Below are 23,821 nucleotides of genomic sequence, written 5' to 3'. Positions count from 1 at the left end.
TGCACGTTTGAGTTTTTACTGGGGGTTCAGTGTGGTAGTAACTCCTTCACATCAATAAATAAGCCCCTACATGTTATAGCTGCTTAGAGGAAGTCCTTAAAGAATCAGTTTTATTTAATTATACAAGTTGAACTGAAAGAAAGAAGCATGAAATCTATCATGTGCAATTTTACATTTTAGAATTTTGCTAGTCTTTAAATATTGGAAGCAAAGTTTGTAGTAAACTGAGGAGAAAGTGAGGACTGCAGATGCTGGAGATCAGAGCTGAAAACGTGTTGCTGGAAAAGTGCAGCAGGTCAGGTAGCATCCAAGGAGCAGGAGAATGGATGTTTCGGGCCTGAAACGTTGATTCTCCTGCTCTTTGGATGCTGCCTGACCTGCTGCGCTTTTCCAGCAACACATTTTCAGCAGTTGTAGTAAACTGAGTTAATCTAAGAATTTGAGTAATCCAGTGACACCTGTTTGCAAGTGTTGCCAGTTCCTGTTAGTTTGAGCTTTTTAAATTCCATGAATCGTAAATCATATATATGAATTGTATATATGAATGTTTAATTTCAATGTCATCTCCCTGTCTCCAGGTAGTGGTAACCTGCCACAGGTACAGGTCAGTCCACAGCGGATAGAGGTACCAGAGGGTGATACTGTTAGTTTGTACTGTCGAGCTGGAGGGCAACCGTCACCAACGCTGGTTTGGAAGAAATATGGAGGAGAGCTCCCACCACAGGTATCTCCACACAACTTGTTCACTTCCAAGCAGCACTCAGAGTCCTACAGAATGCTATACGTTTGTCAATGCCTTTGGCTTGACATGAATAGAAGGTGACTTCAGCTCTTTCTGAATACATTAAGAATCACACTTGTGATATAAACAGATTGTTCCTTTGCTGTTGAAGGTATTATCCATTTGCCCTCCTGTGGATCCTGCTCGTTGTCTTGGTACATTACCAACAACTGTTGGTCAGCGGCAGTGCGATACAAAAGGCAGAGTAATTCCGCTGACGCTTAGAGCAGTGGAAAATGTTTCTGGGAATTTGGGAATGTAAAAGGCAAGTGTTTTAGCCACCGTGGAATCAAGTCAAGACTGGTACTGGCTGTGTAATGTATCAGTGTTATGTTAATGTAGTCACTAAACCAGGAAGTGCAAAACTTGACTATTACTGATTAGAACTTTATTTCATTCACTGCATCTTGGAGAAGGGAATATTCCAGTTATTATCAATTTTTGTTAGACATGGTGTGGGAACATAGTTTGTGAGAAGATTTGTAGCTCGGGTGCTCGTTGTTGTGGTTCTGTTTGCCGAACTGGGAATTTGTATTGCCGACGTTTCATCCCCTGTCTAGGTGACATCCTCAGTGCTTGGGAGCCTCCTGAGAAGCGCTTCTGTGATCTTTCCTCTGACATTTGTAGTGGTTTGAATCTGCCGCTTCCAGTTGTCAGTTCCAGCTGTCCGCTGTAGTGGCCGGTATATTAGGTCCAGGTCGATGTGCTTATTGATTGAATCTGTGGATGAGTGCCATGCCTCTAGGAATTCCCTGGCTGTTTTCTGTTTGGCTTGTCCTATAATAGTAGTGTTGGCTTGTCCTATAATAGTAGTGTTGTCCCAGTTGAATTCATGTTGCTTGTCACCAGCGTGTGTGGCTACTAAGGATAGCTGGTCGTGTCGTTTCGTGGCTAGTTGGTGTTCATGGATGCAGATCGTTAGCTGTCTTCCTGTTTGTCCTATGTAATGTTTTGTGCAGTCCTTGCATGGGATTTTGTACACTACATTGATTTTGCTCATGCTGGGTATCGGGTCCTTCGTTCTGGTGAGTTGTCTGAGAGTGGCTGTTGGTTTGTGTGCTGTTATGAGTCCTAGTGGTCGCAGTAGTCTGGCTGTCAGTTCAGAAATGCTCTTGATGTATGGTAGTGTGGCTAGTTCTTTGGGTTGTGGCATGTCCTCATTTCGTTGTCTTTCCCTTAGGCATCTGTTGATGAAATTCCGCAGGTATCCGTTTTTGGTGAAGACATTGTATCGGTGTTCTTCTTCCTCTTTTTGCAGTTCTGGTGTACTGCAGTGTGTTGTGGCCCTTTTGAATAGTGTCTTGATGCAATTTCTTTTGTGTGTATTGGGGTGGTTGCTTTCGTAGTTTAGGACTTGGGGGGGTATGTGTGTGTAGCTTTCCTGTATACCTTTGTGAAAGACAGCTAATGATCCGCATCCATGAACACCAACTAGCCACGAAACGACATGACCAGCTATCCTTAGTAGCCACACATGCAGATGACAAGCAACATGAATTCGCCTGGGACAACACTACTATTATAGGACAAGCCAAACAGAGAACAGCCAGGGAATTCCTAGAGGCATGGCACTCATCCACAGATTCAATCAATAAGCACATCGACCTGGACCCAATATACCGACCACTGCAGCGGACAGCTGGAACTGACAACCGGAAGCTGCAGATTCAAACCACGACAAATGCCGGAGGAAGCGCTTCACAGGAGGGTCCCAAGCACTGAGGATGTCACCTAGATTTGGGAACATGCTCTATCCTAAAAACATCCTTCCCAGCTCAGACCATGATTTGAACCACAATCCATTTCAGCTGCAGCAGTAATCACAGTTTCTTGTCAATGTGATTATTAGACCTTCGTTCACCACGATATAAAGATGCTCTTTCCAAATTTGTTTGCAAAATTTGATGTAGAATTTTCCAGTAATGCAACAAGTCCATTTTTCAGGAGCTGAAGTGCTATGTGAAGTGGTGAATGTCAGAAAACATCCCCCGTGGGGAAAGGTGTCAGAATCAGTTGGAGGTTTCATTGCTATAATGTGGCACTGGGAATAAAACATTGTTCCTGTCTGAGGCAGTCCGTTTACACACAGACATGATACTTTAACCTGCTCAGCCTGAGCATTATCATAATTCTCTTCAGCGGTGATTCTGTGCAGATTGGAATTCTTTTCTGAGCAGATCTAAATTATACACAAAGTATCAGGTGAATGTTTTGGTGAACAGTGGTTTGGGCTACTGACTGCATTAATCAGCTCCAAAATGGCTGAATTAATGTATTGCGACACAAAAACTGAATGCTGTAGAACTTGGAAATCGGAAATAATGATTGGAAGTGCTCCAAAAACTCAGCTAGTCCAGTAGTTTTTGTGGAGAGAAGCAGAGTTTCAGGTCAACGTTTATGGGCAGTGACCTTAATGGGTCAAAGATGGAGTCCGACACTGTCCAGCTGTTTCTCCCCAAGCTTTGACAGCTATAGGAAACACAGAGTCGAGGTCAATTAGAAAGGAAGGCAGCTTTTTGCTTGCTCACCATCCTTTCATCCCTCCAACGTTTTTCTTTCCCCTCTCTCATTCTGTCCTTCCTGGTTCCATGGATACTATAATTTTCTCAGGTGGCTGCTTTTTGTTAAACTCCTGTTCATCCATTTACCAAAGTGGGAGTCAGTCTTCCACAACTGCTTATTTGAATTTTGTAATTCAATACATTTCCAATGCAAAGTCTGACCAACACCCCTGTACCAGGGAAACCCAGTCCATTTTTATTCAGTCAGACTGTCCGTCACACCCCTGCATCATGTGGGGTTTATACACAGACATCCTATCTCAGAAATAGGGATGCTGTTACTATACCTCAAGATCCCTTTCAGGCAGGCTTTAGACTGAAGGTAAAGATGTGCAGGTCAGGTGAATTGGCCATGCTAAATTGCCCACATTGTTCGGTGTGTTGGTCAGGGGTAAATATAGGGTAGAGGAATGAGTTTGGGTGGGTTTTTCTTCGGAGGAGCGGTGTGGACTTGTTGGGCCGAAGGGCCTGTTTCCACACTGTAGAGAATTTAATCTAATAAGTAAGTTGCCATAGTCCTACAGCACCATAAGTGTGCTTTCTCATTAGAGAGAGAGAGAGAGAAGTGGTGGTTGTTTAACCTGAGGGTCACCACACCTCAGGTGAGGGGAGAGGTTGAGGAGGAGTGTCCTTCATGATAACCTCAGCTGGTGGGGGATTGAATCCATAATGTTGAAGTCACCCTGTATCACAAACTAGCTGTCCAGCCAACTGAGCTAACCAACTCTATCCTTTCAACCCCTGATCTGTTTACCGAATGTTATGATTGACACCTGGAGCAGATGGGAATAGAAACTGTACCTCTGGGCTGAGAGATAAGGACACTGCCACTGTGACACGAGCCCTTTCAGCAAACTTGTAAAGATAGGCTCCAGTGAACATGAGCTGCTCTCTCTGCCATCTCTTCAGCATGATCTATAAAGGGACCATCATTTGCAACCTTGTCAATCTTCTGGTGTCAGTGACCCGTCTAATGAAGGTGTTATCATTGAGGTGCCAAGCCATTCCCATTATCATCGAAGCCTACAAGTACATTTCCAGCAGGAATGATTGGTGAGACCCATTTTGTGGTGCTTTGTAGAATGTGGCCCTCCTATCACAGCCTGAGGCTGGTAGTGCTGCTCCTTATTTACACCCTACCTACTGCCTGAAGCTCTCAAAGCACACACCTCAGCACCAGTGATGGAGTTCACTTGGGATCTTACTTTACTGTGGTTTATTAGTGCTGCATTGATCTCTTCCTGGCAGAGTTCAACATAGTTGTACCTCCATAGTTACATTGGCCTTCCCATTTCTGGGTATAGTGTTGAAGTTAGTGTAGGAAGGTAGCAGTGATAATTAGTGCTATATGGCACCTCTGGATCTTGAGGTCAAATGAAGTGTAGGTTTCTGGAATGATTGAGTGATCAGAACTCAATCTGATTGAGCTCCCCCTGTACTCTGCCAGTGGAATGAATTTGATTGGAATTCAATTGTGCTTCTGATGATGCAGCTGTAGATGTTTAACCTCCTAGATGTAATCAATTTTCAAATTAAACAGGTCTCTCAGTAAGGCACGATGATAGCCATCATTCTTCTGTCATGTGCTGCTTACATTTGACCTTTCTTTGTTGTTTGCACTTTCCATCCTTTCTCCTCCCTATCCAGGCTATGTCCGTATTTGGCTTCTTTCCAACGGGCATCAGCAGAAATGCTCAGGCTTTACAGAGGCGCATTCAAGACCTGCAGGTAGCTGCAATTGTCTGGGCATTGGAGCTTGCTGAGCAGCTACTGACCAGCTAGCTTTCAGACCATTCCATCATGTACAGAGGGTGTACCAGGTGAATTGGCCATGCTAAATTGCCCATAGTGTTAGGTAAGGGGTATATGTAGGGGTATGGGTGGGTTGCGCTTCGGCGGGTCGGTGTGGACTTGTTGGGCGGAAGGGCCTGTTTCCACACTGTAAGTAATCTAATCAGGTGTGTGATCCAGGTATGGTGAGGGCGTACAAGATGCAACCTGGCATCAGTGGGTGGGACACAGGTATCAGAGGGTGTGCCCCAGTATGGTGGGGGTGTGCAGGGTGTTACCAGGTTATCGGTGTGTGTGACCTGGGTTTGGTGGAGGTGCAGAAGTTGCTAAAGTCTTGATCAATGTGGTAGGTTTTAAGATTAATCTTAAGGAGATGAGACTGGAGTGTTGCGATCTTAGGGAGAGGATCCCAGGGGTTCCTGATAGGAGAATGTATGGCTGCCAGTGGTGGAACAACTAAAATTCAGGATTGGCAAGAGGTCAGGATTAGGGGAAAATGAGTGATCTTAAAATTAGATACGGAGTTGGAAAGATTACAGAGGTAGGGAGAGGCAAATCTATGATGGAAATTTGGAAATAGAGATGCGAAGTTGAAATGTACAGTGTCATCAGACTGAGTTTATAACAGATCATCAGCGATGAGATACCAACAACTAGGACAGCTGAACAATATCACTGAAGCTCTGCCTTGGTTTAAAGTGACTCCAGGCTAGTGAACCTGAGGATGTGTTTGTGTCACAAACATCAACATGAAACAGTGAACACAGATGAGTGAATCTTCAACCTGATGTTCAGGTGTCTCTGAATCCACAGGTTACCAACAAGAAGAACATTGTATAAATATGCCTTAAATTCAATTCCAAATGCTTTGCTTACATGTGTCATTGTTTCCTGTAGAACATCAATTGTCATGTTCCCATCTTGAATTTGTCATGATACTATCTTATCATGATCAAATCTTAGAACATAAACACATACTTGACTTGCGTCCTACTGAAAATAAACCTTTGAACACAGTTTCTGAGAATTTTACATCACAGAAGGAAGTTATTCAGACAATCGTTCATATTACAGCTCTTCAATTGAGACTTTCTTGCTTTTGCCCATTGCTCTACAGATGTTTATCCGACTCCCTTTCGAAAGCTGAATTTAAATTGAATCTGCTCCACAAACCTCTGAGGCAGCAGAGTACACAACTATAATTAGTATGGAATAAAATCTCTTCACCTCCGATTCTTTTGCTAAACACCCTAAAACTGTCCTCTGGTCAACGACCCTTCTGTATGTGGTAACAATTCTCCTTATTTATTTGATCTTGTTCCTTCAGAATTTGGAACACTCATTAAATTACCTTTATCATCAAAGGAGAGTAATCACAGCTGTCGATGACTGAAACCATGTAGCTCTGGTGCCATTCTAGTAGATACCCTCTGCATGTTCACCGAGCCCGATATTGTCTGAACGCAGAGAAAACTATTGCTGTGTCACTATAAAGGCTATTATGCTTCAACTTCACTGAAGTGGTTAGGACTGGGGAAACAGTATAAGTAACATTTCACCTGAATAAAGGTGAGTGAGTGACTAATTAACTACGTTTAAATGCTCAAAAACTGAGATTCTTATTAGAAGGACTTATATATTTAATGGTAAGGTCTAGGGGAGTGTTGCAGAACAAGGAGACCTTGGAGTGCAGGTTCATAGTTCCTTGAAAGTGGAGTCGCAGGTTGGCAAGGTAGTGAAGAAGATGTTTGGTGTGCTTGCCTTTATTGGTCAGTGCATTGAGTATAGGAGTTGAGAAGTCATGTTGAGGCCATGTAGGACATTGGTCAGGCCATTTTTGGAATACTGCATCCAATTCAGGGCTCCCTGCCATGTTGTGAGACTTGAAAGGGTTCAGAAAAGACTTACAAAATCCTTGCCAGGGCTGGAGTGTTTGAGCTATAGGGAGAGGCTGGATAGGCTGGGGCTGTTTTCCCTGCAGCCTCGGAGGCCAACGGTGACCGTACAGTGGTTTATAAAATCATGAGGGGTATAGTTAGGGTGTTTTTTTCCCCCCAAGGTATTGAGTCCAAAACTAGAGAGCATTGGTTTAAGGTGAAAGGGAAAAGATTTAAAAGGGACCTATGGGCAATGTTTTCACACAGGATGGTGCATGTATGGAATGAGCTGCCAGAGGAAGTGGTGGAGGCTGGTAAAATTCTAACATTTAAAAGACATTTGGATGGATATATGAATAGGGAAGTTTAGAGGGATATGGGCCAAATGCTGTCAAATGGGACTAAATTCATTTAGGAAATCTGATTGGCATGGACGAGTTGAACCAAAGGGTCTGTTTCCATGCTGTACACCTCTGTAACTCTTCTTGGGAAGTAATTAGATTTGTCACACATCTAAACTGGCGTTTTGCTGTAAATAAGTCAAACTTTATTTAAATACAGTCTTGTCGATTAGAGACATCAAGTGGAATGGTCTGAAAGCAGTTGTTTGCAATGCAATAATCCTAATACTGGCACGTGGTAGAAGAGTGAGAAGTTGTGATGAGGATTTGCAATGATGTTATGTCACCTTAATATCAAATGGGCATTAACGAGACAAGAGGTGAGTTCCTCAAAATCAATGTGATAAATGTTGCACCCTGCAGCTTTTTGACTCTGTATGAAGGAAATGTTTTTGTAAAGTGCATTTTTATTAGTGCATTTTGCTATTGAGAATCAAATGCATGCGTGTGTTAAGTTACCTACAGTAGTTTGTTTTTGCAGATTCAAGTGAGTTCTTGTTTACCTCCAGCTCTTCAATTTCATCAAGATATCACTAAGATTTTAGAAACATTGGACCCCAAATCTTTTCAGAACAGTTTGGAAATTATGTTTTATCAAAGCAATGTTTTTAACTCTCTTCACGGTAACTTGTCTCTTCCTGATTGGTTCAGTGCTTCATCACTTGCTGCTTAAAGAAGATAATCATTGTTCCCTTCATAAAGTTCAATTTAAACTTAGGCCTGATCTATCACTCACACTGCAGTTTAAACAGTGGTTCATACCCAATGGGTGTCCGCTGTGCCCACAGATGGGGCAGGATCACCCATGATACTGTGTACCTTTGTTTCTGACACATCAGTATTTCAGATGGCTGGTTCTGAAATGTATGGTTTCATAAATAATGCTAACCTTCCTCATGGTGGCAGTTGGGGTGTGGAGCACCACCGCTGTCCCAAGTGAAGCCAGATACAGATGCAGGAGTTTAAGGATGATGATTCTGACTTCAGCCCATGAACTGAAAGGCTAATGACCATTGTTGTTGAGACAGCCTGACTCAGTGCAGTCTAGGGATTGGGCCTGAGTATATACTACTCGGAGTGAGTCTGCTGCAAAACACTGAGGAAACTTCTGCAAAGTGTTACGTCAAGCTTTTCTAAAAAGTAGTTGTCCATGTCTCCTTGATGGCCAGAGACAATGTGGCTGTGAGGCTGACGAGACGGTGCTGAGACAAAAATAAACATGAGAACGGCGGAAGCAGGTCCAACTTTTTTTGTTCATTCATGGGATGTAGGTTTCATTGTCTCAGCCACTGTTCCCCTTACAGAATGGCAGGCGGTGATGGTGGGGTGCAGCAGGGTTCAGTGCTGGGACCTCAGCTGTTCACAATATACATTAATGATCTGGACAAAGGAATTGAATGCAATATCTCCAAATTTGTAGATGACCCTAAGCTGGGTGACAGTGTATGCTGTGAGGAGGATGCTAACAGGCTGCAGGGTCACTTGGACAGATTGGCTGAGTGGGCACATACAATATAATATGGATAAATATGAGGTTATTCACTTTAGTTACAAAGCCGGGAAGGCAGATTATTATCTGAATGGTGGCAGTTTAGGAGAAGGTGAGGTGCAAAGAGATGTGGGTATCATGGTGGGACAGTCGCTGAAGGGTGCAGCAGGAGTTGAGGAAATGTAATGTCATGTTGGCTTCATAGCGAGAGGATTTGAGGAATAGGATGTCTTGCCGCAGTTATACAGGGTCTTAGTGACACCACGCCCCGGGTATTGTGTACAATTTTGGCCATCTAGCCTGAGGAAGGACATTCTTGCTATTAAGGCAGTCCTGTGAAGGTTCACCGGACGGATTCCTGGGATGGCAGGACTGATATTGAGGAAAGACTGGATCGACTGGGTTTGTACTCACTGAAATTTAGAATAATGAAGGTGAATCTCACAGGTACTTATAAAATCCTGATTGGACTGGACAGACCAGATGTGGAAAGAATGTTCCCAAAGTTGGGAAAGTCCAAAACTAGGAATCACTGTCTAAGAATAAGGCTGAAAACGTGTTGCTGGAAAAGCGCAGCAGGTCAGGCAGAATCCAAGGAGCAGGAGAATCGACGTTTCGGGCATGAGCCCTTCTTCAGGAATACCCCTCTAAGAATAAGGGATAAGCCATTCAGGACTGAGGTGAGGAAGGATTTTTTCACTTGGAGAGTTGTGAACCTGTGGATATTCGAGAAGGAGCTGGACGTGGCTCTTGAAGCTAAAAGGATCACGGGATATGGAGAAAAATCAGGAATGGGATACTGAGATTGCATGATCAGCCATGATCGTATTGAATGATAGTGCAGGTTTGAAGGGCCGATTGCTTCTTCCAGCACCTATCTTCGATGTTATTGTGCATCTCTAGTTTCCCTTGAAAAGGTGACAGCGAGCTGCCTTCTGGAACAACTACAGTCCATTTGGTGTAGAGATATCTATAATGGGAGGGAATTCCAGGATTTTCACCAAGTGACAGGGAAGGAGACATGATACATTTCCAAGTCAGTATGGTGAGTGGCTTGAAGGGGAACTTGCAAGTGGTGGTGGTTCCCATGTATTTGCTGCCCTTGTCCTTCTAGACAATAGTAGACATGGGTTTTGGAGGTTCTAAAGAACCTTGGAGAATTTCTTTATCAAAGCATACTGTATCCAGTCCCACAGTTTATCTGATACTCAGCAACTTTGTAAATGTACAGATTGATGTTTCTGTCCTGGGCAAGGGCATCCCCTGGTGGTTTGGGAAATCTTTGCACTAATAATGTGAAATAACCTAATAACATTTGAATGCTAACAGTTGTTTGCAGCTTTTGAGAGACTTTGGTCTGCTTTGTTTTATCAAAGATTTATGCGCTAATAAACTGGTGCTTGAAAGGACTGCCTTTTACTGAACAAATGTGTTCCAGAGTGCCAATCTGCTGAATGTTCATCACAGTTACGAATAAGTGAATAATGATGGGACAGAAGAATTCTATTTGTTACTTGACATCTTTGTGTAGCAGAATTTATTCTCTAATGGGATGTGGGTGTTGTTGGTTGGGCCAGCATTAAATCAAATGAATATGTTGCCCTCCTCTAATCAAACAAAATGGGCAAAAGAAGTAGCCACCTGGAGGTTGGAGACTAAGTCCCAGGTTCTGGTGAAGCAGGGTTAGAGGTCAGAGATAATTGACGCATAAGCTTTGCTTCAGCCCCTAATTTTACAATACCACTGCTATATTTGAATCATAAATCTTTAAGTCTATATTTATGCAAACTGTCTGTGTACCAACTTGTTATGGTGCAATTAAACCTTCACCCAGTAAAACCAGTGTTTATAGGTAACTATCTCTTCTAGCATATTACTGAATGTGCTGTTCACGGGGAGTTGTTATATTTTTCAGGTGCAGGATATTTATCATGGGAAACTGTGATAAAATGCACGTAAATATAAGATTCTTCATACATTAAAGATAGATATATGAATCTACCAACATCAATATTGATGATGTACATTGCTTTAACATTTTTTCAGGCCAAAGTTGAACGAACAGATATTGGCACACTTATTATCCCTTCAATCATTATATCCCAAGCTGGTGTCTACCTGTGCGTGGGAACCAATGCTGCTGGCTCCTCAGAAGGTCGCATTGAAGTCTCAGTGTTAACCTGTAAGTGTCAGTTTTCCAGAGTGTTGTGTTTATTTGTGCTGATATCTGAAGTTGTCTCCAATTGAATTTGGTCTCACTCTTGTGCCCAAGGTTTTTCATGTAAATAGCTCTTCCAACTTCAGAAGAAGCTATTTGAGATCTTTCCTATTTGATGATAATCCATATATATTTGGCCATGGGTAGCCTTTAAGGGACCTACCATGCTGTGTCTCCTACACAGAGATGATCGGTATAATTGATGTAGCCAATGAGCAGAACCAGCAGCCTGCTCCGTTCTGGTACAAGAATGTAACTGAAAAGCTCAGTATCACGTGGAGCTGAGCCACCTTTTCAATAACTTGCCTGTCTTCAAATCAAACTAGAAAACAAATTCTATTTCAGTAATGAAGGCTCACACTGGCACCAAGTAAGTTGCTTCTTAGCTTGTAAAGCTTGGGAGGTACCTTGTTAGAGAGGGATGGGCTTACCTTGGGGAATACAGTCACTCCAGATATGTCATTGGTCTACCTGGTACGGCTAAGTCCTGTTTCAACTGAAGGAAAGCCAGGAATTCCCAATTAGTGTTCACTTAATCATAGAAACAAGAATAGGCCATTCAGCCCATCAATTCCTGATGAAGGGCTTTTGCCCGAAACATCGAATTTCCTGCTCCTCAGCTACTGCCTGACTTGCTGTGCTTTTCCAGCACCACTCTAATCTTGACTCATTCAGCCCATCAAGCCTGTTCTCCCCTTCGCTGAGATCATGGCTGATTTGTGGCCCAACTCCACATACCTTTGGCCCATATCCCTTAATACCATTGCTATAATCTATACCTACCTATAATCACTATAACTTTATCTATCTCAAATTGAAAATTAACAACTAATTTGCATCTACTGTCATTTGTGGAAGAGAGTTCCAAGCTTCTACCATCCCTGGTGTGTAGAGGCACTTCCTAACCTCGCTCCTGAATGGTCTGTCACTAGTTCTCAGACTGTACCCTCTGGTTCTGAATCTCCAACTAGTGGAAATAATTTAACTTTATCTACCATATCTTTTTCTTGGCTATTTACTTCACCTCAATATTTTCCATTTGTGGGCTTGAATCTGGTCAAGAGAGTTTATTCCTGGAGGTTCCTTCTGACTTCGTTTTACAGGATATTTGGATAAGTACATAAATAGAAAACGTTTGGAGGAATATGGGCCAGGAGCAGGCAGGTGGGACTAGTTTAGTTTGGGATTATGTTCGGCATGGACTGGTTGGATCGAAGCATCTGTTTCTGTGCTGTGTGACTCTATGACCACATGGCACTTGTTAATGTTATCTTTTCTCTTTCTTCTTGCAGTGGGTTTTGTGGTTGTTAAAGGATAACTTTATACTGTGCAATTGCTTTAAGAGTTTCTCCACAAGCTGAAATGTTTATCTTTTATAGATGTGGTGGTTTTATAATCTGTAATGTATCATAAAACAAGACATCATTCCCTCTTCCTGGTTTATCTTCAAATGAATCTACCTTTAATTTCTGAATGGTAATCACCCATTGAAACCTTCTGTTAACAGTGCTGTAATTGCCAGGTTTTTTTTTACTCCAAATCATTACCTGGAATTTTGACCTTTGAATATTAGAAGACTAATGCATTAATTTGCAAGCTTAAAGTTTAGAAAGTTTTAGAAGGCAGAATTATTTCATTGAAAATGAGCTGCCACGTACTGCTCATCTACTTCGCCATGAACTTAACCTTCATAAATCCATTTTAAACTTTGTCACCATCAAAATGCTGACTTAGAAATTATTCAGTCTTCCAAAATGTTATTTTCTAAAACAAGCATACCATTAAAATATATTTGCTTTTGTTCAGACTTTCCCAAGTATGACTGATTTAATGTGTGGTATGTGCACACAGTAGGTATCTGTAGCTTGTAGGAATTTTTCAGACACCTCACTTTTCTTTTGTTTTAATTTTCACGGGAGATGGCCATCACTGGCAAAGTCAGTATTTGTGTCCCTTACATAATTGCCCTCAAACTTGGCGGTTTGCTATGTCACTTCAGAAGGCAGTTCAGAGTCAGCCATGTTGCTTTGGTGTCACATGTTGGCCAGACCAGATAAGGTTGGCAGATTTCCTTCCCTACAGGACATTGGTAAATCAGTTGAATTGTATTGGAAGAATAACGTGACTGGTGCAAGCCATCTCGATCTATACTTGATTTATCATGCCTACTGTTGTTTTCAGTTTTCTGGAGGTATTTCTTTCTGCCATGTGTTGATCTGTTTGTTTCTGATGTCTCCTCTGCCCACAGCAGAAGGATCGGTACCAGTAATCCGAATTCATCCCTCCCCTGCCTCAGTAACGGAGGGAAACATACTTGAATTGTATTGTCATGTGACGGGGGATCCTCGACCCAAGATCACATGGCGCAAGAGAAGTGGCTACCTAATATCTAATCACCAGGTACGATATTGTAAAATCTACATTGGGGATGGGTTAAAGAAGGAACATCCATGGAGATCTTTGTGGAAGACGATAAGAATTCTTCCAGAGTCATAATCGATGTTCATATCTTGGTTGATATTAGCAGCATAGAGAATCTGGCAATTTATCATGTTGCTTCTGTGGAGCTTAATATGTGCAAATTGGCTGCATCACTTCCTACATTACAACTTCCTACAGCAGCAACTACACTTTAGAGCTGTGGGACACTCTAACATCTTGAAATACCCTTTCCAGGAAGGAAAATCATTGGAAAAGATTATCGGGGACAAGATCTATACGCATTTAGAAACAAATAGACTTAGTAGCAATAGACAGCATGGTTTTGTGTGGGGAAGGTCATGCCTCACGAACTTGGAGTTTTTTGAGGAGGTGATGAAGATGATTGATGTTGGAAAAGTTATTAATGGTGTTGACATAGACTTCAGTAAAGCCTTTGACAAGGTCCCTCATGGCAGATTGGTGCACAAGGTGAAGTCGCATGGTAACAAGGGTGAGGGGTGAGCTGGCAGGATGGATACAGAACTGGCTTAGTCATAGGAGGCAGACGGTAATGGTGGATGGATGCTTTTCAGAATGGAGGGTTGTGATTACTGGTGTTCCACAGAGATAAGTGCTGCGACCCCTGCTGTTTGTGATCTACAGAAATGAATTAGAGGAAAATATAACAAGTCTAATTAGTAAGTTTGCAGATGATACAAAGATTGGTGGAGTTGCGGATAGTGAGGAGGATTGTCAGAGGATATAACAGAATATAGAGCAGTTGGAGGCCCAAGCAGAAAAATGACAGATAGAGTTTAAGCTGGACAGATGTGAGTTGGTGCATTTTGGAAGGTCAAGTACAGGTGGAATTTATACAGCGAATAGCAGAACCCTTCAGCGTATTGATATCAGAGGGATCTGGGAGTGCCAGTCCACAGATTACCGAAGGTGACTGCACAGGTAGATAATGTATTAAAGAAGCCCTTTTGGCATGTTTGCCTTTATTGAGGGGTCATTGAGTATAAGGTTAGACAAGTTATGCTGCAGCTTTATAGAACTTTAGTTAAGTCACACTTGGACTATTGCACACAGTTCTGGTCACCACACTGCCAGAAAGATATGGATGCTTTGGAGATGGTAGAGAAAAGGTTTACCAGGATTGTCTAGTATGGGGGATTTTACCTATGAAGAAAACTTGGACAGGCTGGGTTTGTTTGAACTGGAATGCAGGAGATTGAGGAGCAGCCTGATAAAAGTTTATAAGGTTGTGAATGGCTTAGATAGAGTGACAAGAATGAAGCTTTTTCCCAGGGTGGACCATTCAATTACTATGGGACACAGGTTCAAGGTACTTGGGGGAGGGTGGGGGAGATGTTTAAAAGAGATGTATGAGGCACATTTTTCACATAAACGGTGGTGAGTGTCTAGAACCAGAGGAGGTGGTGAAAGTAGACACAATGGCAGCATTTAAGAAGCGCCTGGATGAATACATGAATAGGAACATAATAGAGGTAAACAGATCCTGTAAGTGAAGACAATTTCAGGATGTAAAGGCCAAATGTGTCAGCTCAGACATGGAGGGCTGAAAGGCCTGTTCCTATGCTGTATTGTTCTTTCTCTCTCTGGGTCTCTTGGCAAAAATCAAAAGTGGGAATCCCAGCCAGTTTCATCCTTTACACTTTTGTTTATTATTCAAATATCAGACTCCAGGAAATGTTGATGTTCAGCTTGATGAGTGACATCCTTATGGTGAACCTGGCAGTACAAGGCTTGAGTGCTCAGAGCAGCCCAGTTCTTTGGTTGTTTGTTCTAGGGGTGTCACTGGTAAGATCACTATTTATTGCCAGTTTCTAATTCCCCTGGATGAGATGGTGGTGAGTTGTTCTGCTATCATCCACATGATGTAGGGACACCCCCAATGCTTTTACTGTGACAGTTTGCTACAACAAAGTGGTTTGGCCATATCAAGGGGTTTTAACAGTTGACTACGTTGCTGTGAGTCAGACTGTATAAAGATGGCAAATTCCCTCCTGTTAAAGATGGTAGCAAACCAGAAGAACTTGAACAACAATTTAGTTGTTCCATGATCCTTATTAATTACATCACCATTTATTTTTAGATGTGTTCATCAATTAAATAATTTGAGTCTCCCCTAGTTGCTTTAGTGAGATTTGAACTAGTGTCACCAGAGACTATGGATTAGTGGTCAAATAGCATTACTATCTTGTTACTGCCTCTAATTGTGTCAGAGAATGGTTCCCACTGCTCTAATATTGTGATTTCTCTTTTAGGTGCAAGGCCCAGTGTTACGCATTCGACAGGCCACTCGTGCTGATGCTGGGGATTATATCTGTCACGCTGAAAACAGTCTTGGAATGCAAGAAGTTTCAGTCTCTGTGTCAGTCAGCTCCAGAGATTTCCGTATGTAACCACCTACTGTTTCTGAGTAACATTGGATGCTTTCTGCCCCTTCCTTTATTGTTGAATGCTGTACAAGGAATGTTACAAAACATCTGGGTGAATCCACATTAAAGTTATCAAAGCTTATCAATTATAAGAACATTCAGTATAGATCAGTAAAATATCTTGCATTGGTACAGATCAGTGATGAGGCCGTACAGTGCTATTAGATACATAGATGGCAGATTATTGATGGAAAACATGAAATCAAAGTTCATTATTCAAGACCACTTCCAACTGTGCTTCCCATCCCTTTTTTTGCAGAGTGATCCCCACTGTAGTGCCTCAGATGTAATATGAACTCCCAGGGAAGGGATTAGCTACAGCTGAAGGGTGGTGTTGGCTGAGTCAGTGTGAGATTGGCAGGGGGTATAGGGACTGGGCAATGGAACCGCCAGGGATGTGGTGGGAATTCCTGATTAAGGGCTTTTGTCCAAAACGTTGATTCTCCTGCTGCTCAGATGCTGGCTGATCTGCTGTGTCTTTCCACCACCACACTCTTGACTTTAATCTCTAGCGTCTACCGTACTCACTTTCGCCTATGTGGTGGGAATTGTTCAAACCGCATGATTTGCCTGAGTAAACCTTTTTGCCAGCTCTTTGGGTAGCAGCAGTCACCTCTCGAAGATCAATCAGTTTGGCCCCATCCACCAACAGTGAAAGACACAGAGGACCTTGCAGCTGTTCGCATTCAGTCTGAGCTCCATTGCTACCTCAGAGCTTGTGGGCCACTGAAATAACACCACAGAGGCTGATATCCTGTCACCAGGTTACCCTTTATTTACACGTGGCGAGTCCTTAACACTGATCCAGCTCTCTGATTAAACAGAACCTCTGACACTCCTGTTCTTCTCTGTCAGCCAGGGCTCCCTGATTGGACCCGTAAAATCTATGAGACCCACCTGGCTGACCTCATTACAATCGCTACAGCAACAAAATCCCATCACATGACCCTGCCGGGGAAGGATCACAGTTCCTAGATTTCTAAATTGGTGACCTTGGCCTGCCAATAGTTACTGATTCTCGATTCGACTGGTGCTGGAAAAGCCCTTCATCAGGAATGATGCCCGGAACGTCGATTTTCCTGGAATTCCCACCACATCCCTGGCAGTTCCTGCTCCTCGGATGCTGCCTGACCTGCTATGCTTTTCCAGCACCACTCTAATCTGGATTCTGATTTTCAGCATCTGCAGTCCTCACTTTTGCCTAATAGTTGCTGATTGACTGGCCTCTTAAAATAGTTAATTTCTTTAAACCCACCAAATCCTACCATGCTGGTATGGTTTCTTCCTTTAACCTTCTGTATTATACTGAAGAAATTTGTAGTTTCTCAAATTTTCTAAACCAGAGTGACAGTGTAGCTCAATAATTAGGTTCCATCCCTCAGTTTAACAACTATTGTTACATTGAATGTTACTGGTGCAAAAAGAGTTGGTTTCAGAGATAATGTCCATGACAATCTTTTGATCTGTTTGTCTCATTTTAAAACTAACTTGTGGTCTCAATGTTCTCCACAGCCCCGAGAACTGCCCCAACAGTACGGGTTCACCCTTCACGTACCTCAGTAGGTGAAGGAGAGATGCTGGAGTTACACTGCCAGGTCACAGGGTACCCTCAACCCAGGATCACTTGGTACAAAGTCGCTGGCACTCTCTCAGCCAATCACCAGGTAGGTGAAGGTAGTGCTAGTTTATCCTGGTTATCCTTCTACAGAGAATTATTTATAGATGAGATTTGTTAGTGTGTGATCAAATTGTTGCCCAGTTACTGCCCTCGACGACAGTAGTTGGCACCAGTTGGCACGGTGGCTCAGTGGTTAGCACTGCTGCTTCACAGCACCAGGGACCTGGGTTCAATTCCAGCCTTGGGTGACTGTGGAGTTTGCACATTCTCCCCGTGTCTGCATGGGTTTCCTCTGGGTACTCTGGTTTCCTCCCTCAATCCAAAGATGTGCAGGTCAGGTGAATTGGCCATGCTGAATTGACCATAATGTTCAGGGTTGTGTCGGTTAGGTACATTAGTTAGGAGTAAAAGTGGAGTGACAGGATAGGGGAATGGGTTTGGGTGGGATACTGTTCGGTGGGTCAGAGTGGACTTGTTGGGCTGAAGGGCCTGGTTCCACACTGTGGGGATTCTGTGATTCTTTTTTAAAAAAGCGGACAAGAGTAAAGTCTTTATCAAATAACCACTACCTTTATTAGTTTAGTTAAAACCGACAGAGAGTTCACACCATTTGGTTAGGAAAAGATTAACAGCAAGTTCCCAGAACCATCAACAAAAATAAAAGCTAATCCACAAAAATAGAAGCTCACACTGGCTACGTGTTTTCCCCCAGACCTTGGGGTCCTTTCCACACTTCAAAGTGTGGGGTCCAAGACTTCGTGAAGATTGCTGATGGCACACTGGAATCCTTCACTTTTGTCCTTATTCGTTACCTGTGGTGTCTTGTTAACATAGAACAATACAGGCCCTGCGGCCCTCGATGTTTTGCCAACCTTTTATCCTACTCTAAGATCAGACTAACCTTCATTGGACTATCATCCATGTGCCTATCCAAGACTCGCTTAAATGTCCCTAATATCTCTGACTCTACTACCACTGCTGGAAGTGCATTCCACGCACCCACCACACTCTGCATAATGAACCTGCCTCTGACATCTCTCCTAAACCTTCCTCCAATCACCTTAAAATTATGCCCCTCATGATAGTCATTTCCACCTTGGGAAAAAGTCTCTGGCTATCCAGTCTATCTATGCCTCTCATCATCTTGTACATTTCTACGGAGTTGAGGTTAGGTTAGATTCCCTACAGTTTGGAAACAGGTCCTTCGGCCCAACAAGTCCACACTGACCCTCCGAAGAGTAATCCACCCAGACCCATTTTCCCTCTGACTGATGCACCTAACACTATGGTCAGTTTAGTGTGGCCAATTCACCTAACCCGTACATCTTTGGGCTGTGGGAGGAAACCGGAGCATCCAGAGGAAACTCACGCAGACTTGGGGAGAATGTGCAAACTCCACACAGTCAGTCGCCCAAGGCTAGAATCGAACCTGGTTCCCTCAAACTTTCTCCAGTTCAGGCCGCGACTTGGACTGGATGTTTTTGAGATTAGATTAGATTAGATTCCCTACAGTATGGAAACAGGCCTTTCAGCCCAACAAGTCCACACCGAACTCTGAAGACTAACCCACCCAGACCCATTTCCCTGCCCTATATATACCCCTGACTAATGCGCCTAACACTACGGGCAATTTAGCATGGCCAGTTCACCTGACCTGCGCATCTTTGGACTGTGGGAGGAAACTGGAGCACCCGGAGGAAACCCACGCAGACATGGGAGAAAGTGCAAACTCCACACAGAGTGTGGCAGGAATCGAACCCAGGTCCCTGGCACTAAGGCAGCAGTGCTAACCACTGAGCCACCGTGCTGCCATGTGTTTCCACTGTGGGCTCACTCCCAGGACACCTTTCAGATTATTTCATTGATTCTCATCCGAATAAGGATGTCCCCCTTATGTCATCTCTCAGAGCTGAACCAGCTCAAAATGTCTTGAGCCAGCAGCTGGGGCTCGGGTAACTTCAGTTCACAGCGACTGCCTTTGTTCTGGCCAACAAAATGTTTAACTGCTCGGCAGCAGGGGATGCATCAAAGCACTGCATGAAATCACCTTGAACACCCAAACATTAATCCCCGATCATATCAACATTAAGCTGCTAGTATAACCTGTATCTTTATCTGTGAATCCACAATTTAGAGGAGCATTGGAAGTATACTCAGTATGAGTCCTCACCCAAGTGCATCTTCCCCTGGCTCATCACTGGATGGCCTTGTGGATAGCGAATTCCAGCTCGATGTTCCTTTTGAGTCTTGTTTTCCATTCTCCAGTTGTAGAACACCATCAAATGTCAGCTGTCCCTCTTTCCTGTGCAGCAGCTGTGAAATGTGCTTGTCATTGTGCTTGTCAGCGTTGAAAACAACCGGGGAGAGCACAAGTGCCCGAGACTGTAAATTTTCTGTTATTGCTCTAGGTACAGGGCCCTGTGCTGCGCATCCTTCACATGACTCCTTCTGACATCGGGGATTACATCTGCCGTGCAGAAAATGAAGTTGGAACACGAGAGGTCAAGTTCTCTGTATCGGTCACTTCATCCAGTATGTAACCCGGTCATTCTTTCAGCATCTGACTTACAATTTGCTTGATTCACTTTATTACCATTTGGTTTATTCTTGTATCCACTCTGAACTACAGCTGAGAGTTAAACATTAATTTATTGTGTAACAGTGATGTTATTTAGGGCTTCAATATTAGGGAAACAGGATCCAGTCAGCTCAGAACATAGTTAACATCAGAGAAGTACACTTGATGCTGCCATAAGGGTTAGGGTGGCTGTAGATCAGCCATTATCTCACTAAATGGCAGGAAGGGCTCAAGAAGCTGGAAGGTCTACTCCTCTTCCTACGACTGAGCATGGTTTTATTAAGGTTAGGTCCTCTATGTCTAATCTCAGATAATCTGAAAAAAGAGTACCTTGTACTCAGTTCCCCATTTCCATTGGTTCTCCCCAACAATCAAATGTTCTGCTAGCCAATGATTCTCCTTATATCTCTTTCTCTCTGCAACAACCAACGACTGTCTTAGAATATCTGCCTCATGGACAATAGGGGAGACAGCGGCCTAGTGGCATTATCACTGGCCTGTTAATCCAGAGACCTAGATAATGTTCTGGGGATCTGGGTTCAAATCCCATCATGACAAACAGTGGAATTTGAATTCAATAAAAATCCGGAAGAGTCTAATGATGACCATAAATCCATTGTCAATTGTTGGGAAAAACAATCTGGATCACTAATGTCCTTCAGGGAAGGAAGCTGCTATCCTTACCTGGTCTGGCCTACATGTAACTGCAGACCCACAGCAATGTGGTTGACTCTTAACTGCCCTCTGGGCGTTTAGGAATGGGCAATGGATGCTGCCTAGCCAATGATGCCCTCATCCTATGAATGAATTTTGAAAAAAATTCTGTGAACTCATTTGCAAAAAAGAACGAAAATTTACATTTAAATGGTCCTATTATGTTCCAAAAGAGTTTTACAGGAGACGACTTGTGCTTTGGATTGGTGTCTATAATTTAAGGTGAAGAATGAGTCTATGTGGCTTGGTTACTATGGCAACAAAAGGAAGACATTAAAAAGGCTTGCTAGGAATCTGCAAGTTTTCCACGCTGCAGGCAATGACAGGAGCTGCTGTGCTGTTGGTGGGTTGACTGTTTGTCACCACCTGTCAAAAATCTCAGGATTGTGAAGTTTTATATACATTAAACTGTCTGTTTCAATCATCTAGAGTCTGGAATGTGGGTCAAAGCTTACTCTTCAAAAAAAAAGGAAGGAGAGATAAAGCAAGGAATTATAGACCTGTCAGCCTGCCATCAGTACTGCAGGGGAAAGCTAGAATTTATCTATGTGCTCTGTGATTTCAGAGCACATAGAAAACTATGATAATTAGTGGAGTCAGCACGGGCTTACAGAAAGGCTATCCTATTTGACAATCTATGAGAGGCTGTTGAAGATATATTAGCAGGGCAAACTAGTTAATGCAGCATATTTGGATTGTCAAAAGACATTCAATAAGATGCCACACAAGCAGAAGTCTAAGACCTATGATAATATATTAATATGGATTTAGGGTTTAATGCATGTAAACACTGTGTGGGAATAAACGGACTATTTACAAAACGGCAGGGTACAACTAATCAGGTTCCACAAGAATCTATTTTATTTTAAATCTATAATGATGACTTGGCAAAGGGAACTGAGCATAATCTGTCTTAGGTTTGGTGACAATGTCACAAAGATTGAGAAATCCCCAACAGATTCAACATGTTTCTGATGAAGAGTCACTGAACTCAAAACGTTAACTCTGCTTTCTTCCCACAGAGACTGCTGGAGCTGCTGAGTTTCTCCAGCAATTTGTGCCAAAACCCATATTTGAAAACTAACGTTCACCCAGTTAAACTACTGGTAGGTTAACTGTAACCTAATTGGATCTGATCTCACAGGAAGAATCCACTTCCAGCAGAGCCCTCGTTCCAAAGGATACGAGCCTGATTTTTATCCTTTGGCTGCATTGGGCTCCACCCCTTGGAGTCATTCTAGTCTGGATACAAACAGGATGGGAAAATGTGGTTTAAGTAGACCTGATGATAAGTACCTTCTTGTAGTGTTTCAGGCCAGTTCTTTCTGTATCTTTTGTGTTGGGTTTGAATGGTTACTTCATTTTCATTTTCTGAAGTTGGCTGGACTTTTGCTGGATTGGGAAGTAACTCATAAAACATCATGATTCAATAAAGTCAACGCAGCGTTCTCTCAAAATAATGTTCAAGTCTCAACTTTGATATTGTATCAGTCATGAGTAGGGTTCCTTATTGCAGCCCTGGTCCAGAAGCTAAGGGGAAACTAGTCAATTCAAGATTGCACACTGTCAGTTAAAAGACAATTGTGGACTTTGCTCCAGATGGCCACAGATGAAAAGTCAATTGAAATATTTTTGAAAATGTGCACAAATGATTGAAGTAAATACCAGGACCAGAAATAAATTCGTTATTAACAGGATCTGTCTCGTCCATTTCTGATTGATTGGCTCATTCTGGTCTTTCCACACAGATCAAGGAACGGCCCCCACAGTGATGGTTCACCCTTCCCCCACCTCAGTAAGGGAGGGGGAAATGCTGGAGTTATACTGCCAGGTCACAGGTCAACCAGAACCCAGGATCACATGGCACAGGGCGGCTGGCTCTCTAACATCCAATCACCAGGTAGGAGATAGCTTCCAGACTGGCCATTGTTCATGTGTTTTTCTTGTTTCCCTTTTCCATTCTTCAAATCTCTAACCATGAATGAAAAGTCAGGGGGAATCTACCACTCTGTGTCTTTCTGAATGCTGAAAGCAGCGTGGGGGAGAGTGAGTAACAGGCTGCGATTTTCCTCTTGATGCTCTAGGTCCAGGGCCGAGTGCTACGCATCCTTCGTATGAGTTCAATTGATGTCGGTGATTACATCTGCCGCGCAGACAATGTCCATGGAACACAGGAGGTCAAATTCTCCGTCTCAGTGCTTCCTTCCACATGTACGTAACACAGCACTCTTCACGGATTTCAGTTGTGCCACCTTTTATCTATTAATGGGTAATATAGTGACATGAATAGAGGACTGGTTAGCAGACAGGAAACAAAGAGTAGGAACATACAGGTTTTTTTTCTGAGTTGCAATCAGTAACTTGTGGGATCGGTGCTAGGACTCCAGGTATTCACAATACATATTAATGATTTAACTGAGGGAACTAAATGCAACATTTCCAACTTTGCAGATGACACAAAGCTGGGTGGGAGGGTGAGCTGTGAAGATAATGTAGAAATGCTACAGCGTGAGTGGGATAAATTGAGTGAGTTGTTGAAAATACTAACAACAATGTAGGACAATTAACCAAATTTAATCAGGAAAAGATGGTAATGAATATTGGAATAAAAGCAGAGAATGCTGGGGAAGCTCAGCATCTATGGAGAGATAAACAAAGTTAATGTTTCAGGTCCACTGTGACGACATCTTAACTGAAAGGTGTTGAAAAGTGATTTTTTTATACAGTTGACAGACGAGGAGGAGCAAGACAAAGGGACTCTTAATGGTGGTGAAAAAAAAAGTAAAATAGGTGTAACATGAATGAGTCCTCTATAATAAGAACAAATTAAACAAGACAAGACAATAAAACAAAGAATTGTGGATGCTGGAAAGTGTAGTGATTGTAATGGGACTCTCTAGTGCCTGA

At 42.8% G+C, this 23,821-nt stretch overlaps 1 protein-coding gene across 4 annotated transcripts in view; it reads left to right on the top strand.

Annotated features, from left to right (window-relative positions):
* The window catches only part of hspg2 (heparan sulfate proteoglycan 2), a 530,364-nt gene that overhangs the window by 388,795 nt on the left and 117,748 nt on the right, over positions 1–23,821 (top strand). For all 4 annotated transcript variants that reach the window (XM_060851818.1, XM_060851817.1, XM_060851815.1 and 1 more), the window contains 8 exons: positions 579–724; positions 10,947–11,082; positions 13,367–13,518; positions 15,831–15,960; positions 17,517–17,668; positions 20,031–20,154; positions 22,663–22,814; positions 22,999–23,125. In XM_060851818.1, coding sequence (XP_060707801.1) covers positions 579–724; positions 10,947–11,082; positions 13,367–13,518; positions 15,831–15,960; positions 17,517–17,668; positions 20,031–20,154; positions 22,663–22,814; positions 22,999–23,125 — 1,119 coding nt within the window. The remainder of the gene's footprint in view (positions 1–578; positions 725–10,946; positions 11,083–13,366; positions 13,519–15,830; positions 15,961–17,516; positions 17,669–20,030; positions 20,155–22,662; positions 22,815–22,998; positions 23,126–23,821) is intronic.

Source organism: Hemiscyllium ocellatum, chromosome 37, assembly GCF_020745735.1.
Source record: "Hemiscyllium ocellatum isolate sHemOce1 chromosome 37, sHemOce1.pat.X.cur, whole genome shotgun sequence".
NCBI lineage: Eukaryota > Metazoa > Chordata > Chondrichthyes > Orectolobiformes > Hemiscylliidae > Hemiscyllium > Hemiscyllium ocellatum.
This window is presented reverse-complemented; position numbering and strand designations above follow the sequence as displayed.